The 15,028-nt window shown below is 42.9% G+C and overlaps 2 protein-coding genes across 2 annotated transcripts; one reads left to right on the top strand and one right to left on the bottom strand.

Moving 5' to 3' along the window:
* Positions 1 to 7,473: 7,473 nt before the first annotated feature.
* LOC130165647 (small membrane A-kinase anchor protein-like) lies at positions 7,474 to 7,788 on the bottom strand. The gene has a single exon (XM_056371095.1). The coding sequence runs from the start codon at positions 7,786 to 7,788 to the stop codon at positions 7,474 to 7,476; it is 315 nt and encodes a 104-aa protein (XP_056227070.1).
* Positions 7,789 to 8,958: 1,170 nt separating this feature from the next.
* Positions 8,959 to 14,671, top strand: LOC130165389 (growth/differentiation factor 8-like). Its single transcript, XM_056370620.1, has 3 exons — positions 8,959 to 9,610; positions 10,488 to 10,858; positions 11,054 to 14,671. Exons 1-3 carry the CDS (start codon positions 9,283 to 9,285, stop codon positions 11,432 to 11,434), a joined length of 1,080 nt encoding a protein of 359 aa, XP_056226595.1. The 5' UTR covers positions 8,959 to 9,282; the 3' UTR covers positions 11,435 to 14,671.
* The last annotated feature ends 357 nt before the right edge of the window (positions 14,672 to 15,028 follow it).

The following is a 15,028-nucleotide window of genomic DNA, read 5'->3' as shown; positions in this document are numbered from 1 at the left end:
TTTCATACTGTTTTACAACCTTTCTTGGTATGGCACTGGCAGCAAATTGGCATTAGTGAACTAAAACTAATGTGACATCTCCCCCTGACCAGTTTAAATTTCTCCACCTGATCAATTTCTTAGTCTCAGTCAAACACAATCACTGTTTTCAAATTAATTTAAACAATAAATTCTTGTGCACAAATGTACAATCGTTTCACTCTTTATTTAAATATAGAGTTATAAATGGTTAAGTATAAAATGTGCTTTTGTGACAAGTTGCCCTATCATTAACTATCTGGGGTAAATTGTCACTGTATATTTTACAGATGTTAGAGAGTGACATGCTAATGCTAGCTTAGTAGCATTAGCTAACCGTTAAAGAGTGACATGCTAACGCTAGCTTAGTTCAGCGTTTTGGTTTAGGTATCAAAATAAACATTTTCTCTCATCTATCATGTGCTGAAGTAATATCATTGAACACCAACTTTTATTACATAAACAGCAGCTTAATTTTTTTTACTTTGAGGTTTGAAAATTTGATCCATGTAACAAGTAACGGTTGGTTTTTTAGATAGCGCCCTTTGGTTTTGGAGATGTGATCGGTTTGACAACTTACCCCTTTGACAAGATGTCGCGGTTTCCCCTTGTTAAAATGCAATACATCATTAACTGTATTTATTAGCGAAAAAAATTCTACGGAGACTATTTTAATATTTTGTAGCTTTTCATACGTTTCATGTCGAGAGATACGACATTTAATTTAAGCAACGGTAAAGCCCTGTAGTCGCAAATGACCGTTAGCGAAGATGCTCTATACAGGAGATGACGTCACAGTTTCTCCAGAGAAATCCAGACGCTTCCAGAGACAGTAGAGAAACAGGTGCACCCTTAATTTCATCCTTAGGGTCATTAAAATGTTCACGTCACTATTTAAGGCTTTCTCCTTATCTTGGTCTAATATTTTAGTAATCACTTAAAGTTAGTTATACCATTGCAAAAATAAATTGAGTTAATATTTTCCTTACAATCTCATTTGAAGTTTCCATAAAATGTTCACTTCACTATTTAAGGTTTTCTTATTATTTTGGTCTCATATTTAAGAAATCACTTGAAGTCAGTTAAACCATTGCAAAAATAAAAATTGAGTTGAGAATTTTCCTTATAGTCTGAGTTAAGGTTTCCTTAAAATTAAACCAGTTGCAAAAAACACCCTTAATTTCATCCTTAAGGTTTCCTTAAAATGTTCACTTCACTACTCAAGTATTTAAGGTTTTCTTATTATTTTGGTCTCATATTTAAGAAATCACTTAAAGTCATTTAAACCATTGCACAAACACCTTAAGTTAAGATTTTCCAAACACATTTTGTGCTTTACTTCATATTTAAGGAGGAAAATATTGAACTTTTTCTCCACTATATTTTCTTCATTTAAATGAGTTAAAATGTTCTTTGCAGATTAAGATTTAAAATAAGTTACAGTCATACTGAATGATCAATATTCAACATGGATAAATATGATTAGGAAATATTATATATGTCATGTCATATGATTATATCTAAGAAGAAGTCCATTCAGGAATCAAAAGTATCTAATTGAATGATTTTATTGTCCAAATTAGAGTTTGAATTAGAGTGTGGGAAAAACCGGAGGACCCGGAGGAAAACCCACGCCAGGACAGGGAGGAACTGGGTCCAGTGGTGGTCCTGGCCTCAGTAACCAGGCCAGAACCAGCAGTGAGCCCAGTTCCCCCCTGTGTGGCACAGTGTAAACTAGTGATAGGAGACAGGCCAGGGCTGTTCACCAGCATTAGCCTGTCCTTTGACACCGGCAACAGTGAGGCAACAGTGCTAGCCGCTGCCCCACCGTGCCACAGTTTACAGAAAGATTGCGGCCAAGAAGAACAGGCCACAAGCGGTGATGACATTCATGGCGGGCCAGAGGAGTTCTCTCCATCTACGTGTTTTCTTGCTTGCAGACACAGTCGAGTACTTAGCGATGTTGGCTTGTAAGGACTTGACGATGACTGCTTCCACGCTTGGTTGCTCTGACAGCATTACAAAGTTCAGAGAGCTCTTCCCGCCAAGCTTCTTGGTGAGATCCTTGATGACGGCCCTGCAGATCTTTTTGATGTCTTTTTCATCTGGGCAGAAGCCGTCTCTCACGGTGAGTCCCTGCAGCGTCTGGTTCACCAGTCGTTTGGCGTAGGTGGCCAGCTCTTCCTCCGTGCAGATGTCCAGGACACGGCACTTAGTGAGCAGTCTCAGGGTCAGCAGGGTCACAAACAGCTTGGTCTTGTCCACAGTCTCAGCGACGGCTTCAAAGCCAGAGGAAGGAGAGTCAGCAGAGTGGGTGGTCTTCTCTGGTGTGGCTTGACAGCTGGAGGCAGGAGAATCGAACTCTTTGCTTGGTAACTCCAGGATGATTGTAGAGGGGCCTGGCTGAACAAGGATTCGTGTGACACCAGGGGGGAAAGAAGTGAATCCACCGGGACGAGCAGTGGACAAGTTGGGAATGGCTCCAAGAACAGCAGCAGCTGAGCCTTGACGTGAATTGTTCTCCATCACAGAAGAAAACGTATCTTGGAAGTGGATGCTCTGATAAACGTGTGTGTCTCTGGTGAGGTCTTGAGTACAATGACTAACAAGCAGGAAAACTCTTGGTTTCCTTCACGCACCTTGTGCCTTTGATACAGCTGATCAAAGGCACAAGGATGAGAAATCTAGAATCTGACGTAGCTACCAATATGCTACGCTGCGACGTGCTTAGCGTTGCAGCCAGCTTCCGCACGTACGTCACGTGCCGTGCGTCGGCATTTGCGTGCGTACTAACGCACGTCGCAGCGTAGGGTACGTACATACGTGCGACGACTCAGCGCTGTTTTCATCATTTATGTAATTTAGTGTGAATATTAATGTTGGATATTTATGTATGATTCTCCATCAGGTAGTTACTATAATAATATGATGTGATTATATCGGCCGACACTATTTTAGCAATAATTCTAATGTATCTCACCTTGTGCATGGTCACATGGTTTTGTATTTAATGTTACACACCAGGATCGTCAAACCTGGTTATATTATTATTATTATCATTATTATTATTATTATTATTATATACACTCAAATGATGTGCAGGCATCAGTCTGCTTAGCTCTCAGTTTTTCTGCAATATATTATTAGTATATTTCTTGTGGAGTGGTGTTTTTTAATTCTACGTCGTTGTTTCGTCCGGAAGGAGAAAATAATGCACATAAAGGAAGAACTCCTGGCTTTAGAGTGAACCAGATATGGAGTTAAACATCCCATACCAGCTGAGCTGAAGAAGCACCTGGATGCAGAGGCTAAGCTAAAGGCTAGCAGATGGAGATATACACCTTTATACCTGGCTAACAGGTGTGATGAACTGGAGGCACTTGTGAAGAACCAGCGAGCACATCGTGAGTGTCGTCTCATGTGTTTCACGGAGACCCGGTGAAACGACAACACTCCCGGCCGTTGTGTGGATTTACCCGGCTTCACTGCAGCACGAGCGGACAGAGGCGCCGGAGCAAGCGGGAAGAATAAAGGTGGAGGACTGGTTCTGCTTGTGAACAATAGATGGTTCAACCCCGGTCACATCCCAGTGAAGAAGATCCGCTGTCGGGATATTGAACTGTTGGCAGTCGGTCTTAGACCGTATCATGTACCGAGAGACTTCTGTCACATCGTCGCCATTGTTGTTTACATTCAACCACGAGCGGAGCTGGAGTCGCGTGTGACGTCATTCACGAGACAGTAGCAAGAGTACAACAATGAGCTGATGGACACATGAATTTCCCCTCGGGGATAAATAAACTATCTATTCCTATTTAAATGAACATTTTGCTGTAAATACAACGGACGTTTCCTAGAATATTCAATATCAGGTCTAAACATCTTGTTTGGTTTTACTGGATATTTCTGATGCTAAATGTTTTAAACATATTTCATTTTATTGCTAACATCAATTTTATCACCAGTTAACACTTTTTTAAATGCTCAAATTTTGTTATTAAAGTAAAGTATTGTTCTGAAATGACCAGTCTGTGGGTTACTATTGGCAGACTTACCAAAATAAGAGCAGAACAGTAAAAACTGTTGTACAAAACACCTTAAGGTTTCATTAAAATGTTCACTTAAGTATTTAAGGCTTTCTTATTATTTGTCTCATATTTAAGAAATCACTTAAAGTCATTTAAATCATTGCACAAACACCTTAAGTTAAGATTTTCCAAACACATTTTGTGCTTTACTTCATATTTCAGAGGAAAATATTAAACTTTTTAAATGAGTTAAAATGTTAAAATGTTCTTTGCAGATTAAGATTTAAAATAAGTTACACTCATACTGTATGATCAATATTCAACATGGATAAATATGATTAGCAAATATTATATATGTCATGTCATATGATTATATCTAAGAAGAAGTCCATTCAGGAATCAAAAGTATCTAATTGAATGATTTTATTGTCCAAATTAGAGTTTGAATTAGAGTGTGGGAAAAACCGGAGGACCCGGAGGAAAACCCACGCCAGGACAGGGAGGAACTGGGTCCAGTGGTGGTCCTGGCCTCAGTAACCAGGCCAGAACCAGCAGTGAGCCCAGTTCCCCCCTGTGTGGCACAGTGTAAACTAGTGACAGGAGACAGGCCAGGGCTGTTCACCAGCATTAGCCTGTCCTTTGACACCGGCAACAGTGAGGCAACAGTGCTAGCCGCTGCCCCACCGTGCCACCTTCAGGAGTTTACAGAAAGATTGCGGCCAAGAAGAACAGGCCACAAGCGGTGATGACATTCATGGCGGGCCAGAGGAGTTCTCTCCATCTACGTGTTTTCTTGCTTGCAGACACAGTCGAGTACTTAGCGATGTTGGCTTGTAAGGACTTGACGATGACTGCTTCCACGCTTGGTTGCTCTGACAGCATTACAAAGTTCAGAGAGCTCTTCCCGCCAAGCTTCTTGGTGAGATCCTTGATGACGGCCCTGCAGATCTTTTTGATGTCTTTTTCATCTGGGCAGAAGCCGTCTCTCACGGTGAGTCCCTGCAGCGTCTGGTTCACCAGTCGTTTGGCGTAGGTGGCCAGCTCTTCCTCCGTGCAGATGTCCAGGACACGGCACTTAGTGAGCAGTCTCAGGGTCAGCAGGGTCACAAACAGCTTGGTCTTGTCCACAGTCTCAGCGATGGCTTCAAAGCCAGAGGAAGGAGAGTCAGCAGAGTGGGTGGTCTTCTCTGGTGTGGCTTGACAGCTGGAGGCAGGAGAATCGAACTCTTTGCTTGGTAACTCCAGGATGATTGTAGAGGGGCCTGGCTGAACAAGGATTCGTGTGACACCAGGGGGGAAAGAAGTGAATCCACCGGGACGAGCAGTGGACAAGTTGGGAATGGCTCCAAGAACAGCAGCAGCTGAGCCTTGACGTGAATTGTTCTCCATCACAGAAGAAAACGTATCTTGGAAGTGGATGCTCTGATAAACGTGTGTGTCTCTGGTGAGGTCTTGAGTACAATGACTAACAAGCAGGAAAACTCTTGGTTTCCTTCACGTACCTTGTGCCTTTGATACAGCTGATCAAAGGCACAAGGATGAGAAATCTAGAATCTGACGTAGCTACCAATATGCTACGCTGCGACGTGCTTAGCGTTGCAGCCAGTTTCGCACGTACGTCACGTGCCGTGCGTCGGCATTTGCGTGCGTACTAACGCACGTTGCAGCGTAGGGTACGTAATGTATCTCACCTTGTACATGGTCACATGGTTTTGTATTTAATGTTACACACCAGAGGTCTGTACTACGAAGCAGGATTTGAGGTTATCGAGGTAACTTCAGGTGTAATTCTGGTTTTCAGTCCTATGACGATGGTTCACTTGTTACCTTGGTAAATCACCATGGTAACTTACGCTGAACCCCTAACCTGCAGGTTAACTTCAGAGAATAAGATGAAAACCTGTCAATAGCCAAACTACTGACCAATCAAATCACTGGTAAAATGGCGTCATCATTCCTACAGGATCCTGATAGGGACAAAAGAGTTTACAATAAAGTGATCAACAATAACGAGCAGAAGATGCCTATAAATATAAATCAATCAAATAGTTTCAGAAATCAATATTTCTGTAAAAAGATATTTTTCCTGTTATCTTTATTTTACAATTTCAATTTTCTGTATGACTTATTTATTTGTCAATGTTATTATAAAGGTGTCAGTGAATCTCCTGGTTTCCTCTTGATAAATATCATTTATTTTCTATTTCCTGTCTCATATTTTCTGGAGATTCACTCATCTCATATTTCAACATATTTCATTATTAACTGAGTTCTTAACGTTGACTGGTTGTTGCCGCCTGAGGCTCCAAAATTATTTTTTTTTAAAAAGCTGTTGCTTTAAAATTAGTTTAAAATGAGTCCAACCTGCAAATAAGATAAATAAACATATTTAACCTCATCTAACAGAGATGAATAATAATAGAATTTAAGTAATAATGTCATAAATGATTTAATAGTTTGAACAGATGTAAAAATCCAAAAGATTCTTTATTTAAAAGTATTTTATGTGGTAAGTTTAGCGAGTGTCTGCAGTGAGGCAGCTCCTGGATGTTTCTCTCTGTGTGAACAAAGTAAAGTTGAATCCGTCCTCTTCTTCCTCCTCTGCTGCCAAAACACACGTGAAAGGTCGAGCGGGAAAACATTGACTTAACCCCGACCAGCCTCCTCTCCTGTTTTCATGTCCACACAAACTGTGCAGGGTCAACATGACGAGCGACGAGGTCGTCCTGTCCAACAGGTGTCTGACACACGTCACGTTCTCACAGGAAACGATCGGTCCTGTGACACCGTGCAACACGACGCCTGCTCCTGAGTCTCCTCAGGTTTTATATGTGGAGAATTCATTGCTTTGACCAGAACAATGCACTGGATTCTCCTGTGTGAACTTGATTCATTCAGAAACCAGATAATCACTGGTGACACCAAGTGGCCGCAGGAGGGAACTGTTACACTGTGACACACGTTCCTTCATCATGAACACACACCGTCCTGCTGCCACCAAATACTCACTAGAGCGGCAAGTGTGGATTAATCCGCCGCTGAAAATAGTCCCTGACTTTTTAAGTAAATGAGCGAGCATTTAAAACTAAAGCTATATATTTGTGAGCAGTTTTAGAAGTTGAAAGTAGATTTGTTTCATTAATAACATTTTCAGCTTCAGTTTCGCTGCAGACACAAACAAGACGACTCCAGTTTTTATTGTCAAATACTCTTTAACTGTGGGAAAGTTCTGCTCTGAAGGATCATGGTGGCTGCCACAGACTCAGGCGTGTTGCAGTGTTGGGAGGTGATGACATGTTGCAGACTGAGACTGAAGAGAAGCCACATTCCTCCAGCACAGGATCAGACAGCAGGATGTGAACTTGACATTTCAGCAGCTAAAACACATATTAGCTTCTGGTTCAGTGGAAAACTTCCCTTCATTTTGTCATATGACATAATCACACTCGTTGTCAATGAAAGGCAGGTCCTTGTATCGGACCTCCACCTCCCAGCAGAGCTGCAGCGCCTGAGCAACGATATCCTCCGACATCTTCTGAGCTAAATCCAGGATCTGTTTCCCGACCGGAGGAAGGTCCAGTGAGCAGACATCAGCTGCCGTCTCCTCCGGACCGACGAGGCGTTCAGTCTCCTTCACGTCCTCCAGAAAGGCTTTCCTCTCTTCTCCTTGTTTGCCGATGACGGCCTCCTTCTGTTTGTCTGGACAGGAGCGAGACCAGCACCTGGACTCATTACATCCCATTTCACAGAGACACCGGAGGAACAGTCGACTTCTTAGCAGGAGGAGAGTTCGATGTTTACCAAGGACTGTGGTTAACCACCTGTTGAACTAATAACAGCCTCAGCCGAGGTTAAACCGGTCTTTAAGCACAGGTAACAAAACATTTAAGAGAAGTTCAGACATTTAAAGTCATTAGAATATTTAAACATAGATAGAAAAACCACTTGTTGAATCAGAGTAACTTTATCAGCACCACTACAAGGCAAAGATTAAATATGAAGTTGTTGTGAATCTTTTACCGTCTGTTGTGGAGCAGCTCCTCTCCGACTCCGAGCAGGTTAGTTTAAGGTTTGTGCTTCAGAGCTGCTGATAAACAGGCAGCTGAACCCGTTTCCTCCTCCTCCTCCTCCTCCTCCTCCTGCTGCTGGGTGGTGGCGGTGGGAGGAGCAGATCGATCTGCACCACCCATAAAAACACATCACTGTCCCCTAAAAGTCAGTGACTATAGTCAATTCATTTAGGGAGAAAATGATTTCCTGAAGCTTTAATGTGCCACTGAAACATGAAACATTTCACTTAGTTTCCATGTTTATTCATGTGAAGAAAACTCATTACATTTATTTAAGATTTCCCCCTGAATTATTTAAAGAAATTATAAATAAATCCGTGTTTGTTTTTCTTCCCCTGAATCTGCTACTTCCACATCTGGACCAATTCTGGCACGCACACAGAAAATGTTGTGGATGTCAGGTAACAACAGCTGGACTCTGCCCAGATGTGGAAGTTTATGGGCCAGACTTTTATTGAAATAATTAAACAAAAAAAAAGAAAATAATCCTACTAATTTATTAACATTATTATTATATAAGTGTCTGGTTAACTTTAGTTCTCAGGGGTTGAACCTTTAAAGTTAGTGTATGTTTAGAGAAAAGAAAGTGGGTCATTTCTGTTTAGAGACTGGCCTGAGGTCAGCAGGTGATGGTGCCTTCAGGGTCACTGCAGAGGGTGGGAGTTTATAGAGCTCTCAGGACAGATGCAGGGCTGCCATCTGGTGGAGTTCTACCCGAACAGTTTTAGCTCTGAAAGATAAAGTTGATAGTTGCAGGTTGAAAGTAGCAGCTGAAACATCTGCTCTTTATTTCTTTCCTCAAAAAATTCACAATAAAACTAAAAGCTCTCTTTGCATCTTTTGAATTTCCCAGCATCTTTTCTCTCTCGGTGTTGGACAACTCCAGTTGCCAGATGAGTTAATCACATCCATCCTGCTGAAGTGTCCTCGAGCAAGAGCCCATGACTGCTCATCCATTTTCTTTTAAAAGTTTTTTAAATCATTCCTAAAATGTGGAACAGTAAAATCGTTTAAAGAGACAATATTGATCATAAAGTCTTGCTACCTCTTTAAATCTCTCTGATTAAAAAAAAAGATCCTCCTTGCAGCCAATCATAAAGCCCTGAGGTCCGAGGACAGGCTCATATCAGCCGGCGTCACCGCACCGTCCTCTTCGTCCCCCCAGGATGCTCCTCTTGTTCTGTCTGACCGTCTTCCTCTCTGCGGGCTTTTCCATGGAGACGAAGCAGACCTCCAAGCTGCTGGCGGAGAGCGGAGAGCAGTGCTCGGCCTGCGACTTCCGGGAGCACAGTAAGCAGATGAGGCTCCACAACATCAAGTCCCAGATCCTCAGCATCCTGCGGCTCGAGCAGGCTCCCAACATCAGCCGGGACATGATCCGCCAGCTGCTGCCCAAAGCGCCTCCTCTGACGCAGCTCCTGGACCAGTACGACCCGCGGGTGGAGGACGAGGACCACGCCACGACGGAGACCATCATCACTATGGCCACCAAGCGTAACTAAACCAAGCCAAAGAAATATTTTACATTTTCCACTTTGTTCTGCACCGGGATCTTTTCTAAACGTCGTGCGTAAAAAGCGAAATCCGCGCGTAAAGTTTGTGCGTAAAGTTTGTTTCCAGCCAGAAAACAAGAGGCAGCTCATATTTATGTAACTGGACAAAGAATATATTTACTTTATTCACATCTTTGAAACGTGACAAACAGATATTTCTGTAAATTGATTAAATTATGTAAATACATCCATATGGATGAGCATTAGTATTTCAGCAACTATGTAAAAGTGCATCTCATGCATTTTTATAAAGTTAAAGTCACACAATCCAGTTTTATTTATTATTATGAACATTTTGGTAACTGGAAGTCATATTATCTTATTCATGAAAAAACAAACTTTTTCACCTTAACAAGTTTTAAAGAAAACCACACAGGCAGCAGACAACATGTCTTTACTCCCTTTCTATATGAGTGTTAAATATGTCAGAAGAATCTATCAGGTATCCAACTTTAAGGTCAGTAAATGGATCAGTGAGGTAAAACCTGTGGTGGCTGCCTCTCATTCCCACACACATCCACTCATGGTGTGATCTGCCAGTTTCTTGTGGGATATCTTGGTGTTAGGTGAAAGGTCAAAGAGTGTCGAAGAACATGAGGGTTCATCCTCATGAAGACCATGAATATCCAGTAAACGTCATGGTAATCAATGTCAACACATGTTGGGGAAGAGAGTTGAGCAAAGGTTACCAGGGTTCATCCTCAGGGGATCATGAATGTTGTTGGACAGATAGAACACGAAACCAAAGGCAGACAAACGTTCAAGCCAAATGTTTGTATGAAACAAGATAATCATTTTCTATGAATGATTTCTTCCAGCCAATCCCATCGCCCAGGACGAGTTGTACTCCTGTTGTCTGTTCAGCCTCAGTCCAAAGATCCAGCCCAAGAACATCCTGAGCGCGAAGCTGTGGGTTCACCTGCGGCCGGCCGACATGGTCACCACCGTCTTCCTGCAGATCTCCCACCTCAAACCCGGAAAGGAGGGAAACAACACCCGAGTCCGAGTCCGCTCGCTGAAGATCGACACGGACGCCGGCGCCGGCTCCTGGCAGAGCATCGACATCAAGTCTCTGCTGCAGGCCTGGCTGCGCCAACCAGAGACCAACTACAGCATCGAGATCAACGCCTACGACTCCAGAGGAGAAGATCTGGCCACCACGTCTGCAGAGCCCGGAGAGGAGGGACTGGTGAGTTCGCCACAAAACTAAATATTAACTTTGATGTTGAGTTTCAAACTTTCAAACTTCATCCAACAAACTCGGGCAGACTTCCTCAGAGTCCCCAGTTTTCATGGAAGTACAGATGTTTAACCTGTGATGTTGTTTTCAAGACTGAATTGACTTGGGGGGGTTTGTTAGTAATGTTTTAAATTTCCTTCCTAGCAACCGTTCATCGAAGTGAAGATCCTCGACAGCCCCAAGAGATCCCGTCGCGACTCGGGCCTCAACTGCGATGAGGAATCTGCGGAGACCCGCTGCTGCCGTTACCCGCTCACCGTCGACTTTGAGGAGTTCGGCTGGGACTGGATCATCGCGCCCAAACGCTACCGGGCCAACTACTGCTCCGGGGAGTGTGAGTTCATGCACCTGCAACAGTACCCGCACGCGCACCTGGTGAACAAGGCCAACCCACGGGGCACCGCGGGGCCCTGCTGCACGCCCACCAAGATGTCGCCCATCAACATGCTCTACTTCAACCGCAAGGAGCAAATCATCTACGGAAAGATCCCGTCCATGGTGGTGGACCACTGCGGCTGCTCCTGAGGAAACCCAGGCGTCCCGCAGGACTTAGGTTTGACCCCAGAAGCTCCATCTCCGGTGAAAGTGATGCAGACTTTTTAAATATTGCAAAACAAATCCATCCTCCAAGGAATGGACTCCTGAATGTATTCTGTAGTTTCATACTTTGTTCTTTTATCCCTTTTGTCCAAACACAGAAACAGACATAAACCAAAGAGTAAGACACGAGCACAGCAGCTCACAGAGATTCTTCACTAGATGTTGAAATGTAAACAGGTGATGGAAGGTCGGTTCAGTTCAGGTAACAGCCTGTCATCAAGTAGTTATGAGACTGAGAGGAGGAGTAAAGCTGTGATCCAGCGCTGCAGATTCAGCTGATAATTCACCGCAGGTTCGTCACTACCACGACTTTAACATTTCACATTCTCATTTCATCGACTGTTATTATAAAAACATGATTATAGCTGCTTTAAGTTATTGTTTCAGTGCTGGTGGTGCGTCCTCACAGATGAAGATGCAGCAGGGACGGGATGTGAAAGGAGGTCAGCTGTAGTCTGTGGTAGGAAGGGTTTTGTAGTTCTGTTTGTGTTCCCGGTGACGTGGACAAATATGTTAACGATGCTGCTCATGTCACAACTTTCTTTACTTTATGCTTTTTTAAATGAGCTCTGGAAACACAACCGTATCAGTGCAGCCGAATCTAAGATTCATCCATCACACACACACACAGATAGACGGACTCCTGCCGCTTCCTGTCCTCCTGTCTTATGAAACGTGTCCTGATTTGAGCCCTGACCAGAACAAACCCCGCAGGGCGTCTTCCATGTGCGCCTTTATTTTTAAAAACATGAACCGAGTGACTCTGAGCCGACACGTCGCCTCTCTCTGTCCCAACGCTTGTTTGCAAACTCCTCGCTGTGACCAGTTCTCAAGAGCGTCACAGCAGCGGAGAGAGAAGAGACTTCTTTATTTTTACTTTTTGCAGGTGTGTCCTTCAGTGTTGTGATTGTCTTTGCGGTGGACGGATTGTGCGGCGTGTTGTAAACTGTCAGCAGTGTCTTCTCCTATAGACTCAAGCCTTAAAGGTCCACTGAGGAGGACACAGTTCTCTCCATCCTGAAAAGTTGAATACATCTCCAGCGTCACAAAACATTTTTAAAAGCTTCTTCTTCTGTGGTTTTTGCAGGTGCATTGCAGAATTTCTTGGCGTGTTAGTGCCAACGAATCTGCAGCTGTGTCCCACTTCAGCAGCCGCTTCCTTCCGAGGAGGCGAAGGCTGAACTGAACTGAAAGCGTCTGGCCTTCGGAGGATTTTCACTTTGCCCGCCTTTACGATTGTGTCGTAAAGCGTGGCTTCTGTCACCTAGCAACCCTGACAATGCGCAACTTTTTTGTTCACAAAAACGTAAAGTTTTAAGGCCCTTAGCTTTAACAGCTCTAAGATCAGCTGTTGAACTGAACTGAAACCCAATTCTAACATGTATAAGTCTGATCCTCAGGCTCTCTGCCTGTCTGTCTGTGTTGTGCAATGAATCTTGGGATAGGTTGGGCCACGATGGATCCACCTGTCGGAGCCTTCGTTGCCTAGGAAAAGAAGCACAGTCTAGTCACGCCGCTGTGACGCAGTCGGTCTTTAAATGCAGCCTCTGAAGGACGCGACCCCCGTCAACAGAGTCGAGTGAAACCAGTGGACTTCACGCTGTCCTCCTGTACGATGACGTTGTGTTTTTAAGGCTGCAGGATTTTGTATTTCTGAAGTGTAACTTGGCACCAGACTGAGCAGCAGTCGCTTGTTTCACCTCTGACACCGACTCAGAGTCAGACATGTGCTTTGTCGCACCTGGAAAAAAGAAATCAAAGCACAGCAAACATGAGACGTTAGACGCCTGGAGTTAAACTCTGGTACTTCAGATGAAAGCATTTCTGTGTAATATCAGAAATGCTCCTTCACAAGTAAATAGAAGAACTAGTAGAAGACATACTTAATGCAGTAGATTTGCATGACTTCACACCAACACCAGGCCTCTGAACCAACCTTAACTTTAATCTCAAGAAAAGCGCGTGAACAGCCGGCGAGGTTCAGGATCCATCGATGTGAGAGCAGGAAGTGTGATCTCAGAGGGAGGTGAGTGCAGATGTCCTGACTGTTGTTGTGCTTCGCGGGGGTTTCTGACCCAGAAGTCTTTGCTGTTGGAACAGAACGTCCACGAGTGACACAGATTCACATTTGTGATTCTGCATTGAACTTGAGTGAACTTTTTTAACCTTTTTTGCTGCAACAACGTCCATCAGTGATAATTGATGCGGTGGTTTGCTTTTTCTGCAGATATGCGAAGATCACTGAGCAGGAAAAAACTAAGATTTTAAATCTCAATAAAATTACTAAAAACATGTAATGGTGAATATTTTTATATGTTTTGATTTTAAAATGTGTTTTTGGATAAAGAAAACTAATGAAAGCAGCGTGTTTTGATGGAAACTTTTTTATATCCTGCATTTGTTGCTATTTATCTTTACATAAGAATCAAGAATGACTTGATTGTTAGAATTCAGACTATGTTCACTCACAATATAAATACATGTGCTCAGACACAACAGGAGTATGAAACATGAGGTGATGTCGCTGCTTCAGTTGGAGCTCTGAAAGTGAAGCAGAGACGGGGGGATGCTGCACTGAAGGACACCGGTCCATATGTGTCAAAGCAAGAACTGAACTGATGAACTGTGTCGTTGGAAAATCAGCCGCAGAGCACAGACAGTGATCAAACACTGATGTCATGCCGTCAGTCAGTATTATTATCGGTGTGTAATCTGCTCTGCACAGGTGCTGTGACGTGCCAAACCCACAAACTCAACTGCTGCTGGGTAATGAAGATCTTCACATAGTCAGATAATTTAGTTTCCGCCACATGGGTGCACCAGAGTTCATCTGCGTGACTTATAGAAAGTACTTAAGTTTCATATTCCCCACCATTAAAAACTGCCACTGTTGACTATGAATATGTTGAATAATGATAAACTGTCGGGAACACTCTGATGCATGTGAGGAAGGAGCTTGTCCACAGTTGTTATTACTAATGTCTTTGCATTAATAAGAATATTACCACTTGCTTTGTCGTGTTTTATAGAGCAAACTGCAGTTCTACTGTTCAGATTTTTTTTATCAGTATCGTTGATTAACAGTTACATTATTCTCTTGTGCTTCTGAATAAAATACTCATTGTAAATAATGGTAAAAGAAAATAATATTTTAAGCCTTTATTATTGTCTCGTTTTTCTTTTTCTATTTCATAATTATAACTTTTATCTCATAATGTTGACATTTTATGTCATAATTATGACGTTATATCTCATAATTTTTTACCTTTATCTCATAATAAATTTTTTTATCAGGGCTTATGTTTTCTTTTACTGGTTGAACTTCACTTCCATAGTTTCAGTTGTCTGGCTTACTTTCTCTTTCTCTGAAAACACGTGGTCACCCTTGAGCTGTTCTGTGTCTTGGCTTCCCTCCCCCCCAAAAAACTGCATTACTTTTGCTTTTAATAATTCAAAACATATTTTACATACAATTTTACAACATTAGAGTCTATAAATCGTCAAAACGTGTGTCTATTG

The sequence above is a fragment of the Seriola aureovittata genome, chromosome 24, assembly GCF_021018895.1.
Source record: "Seriola aureovittata isolate HTS-2021-v1 ecotype China chromosome 24, ASM2101889v1, whole genome shotgun sequence".
NCBI classification, from domain to species: domain Eukaryota; kingdom Metazoa; phylum Chordata; class Actinopteri; order Carangiformes; family Carangidae; genus Seriola; species Seriola aureovittata.
Note: the sequence above shows the minus strand (reverse complement) of the source record. Positions and strands in the feature narration are given on the sequence as shown.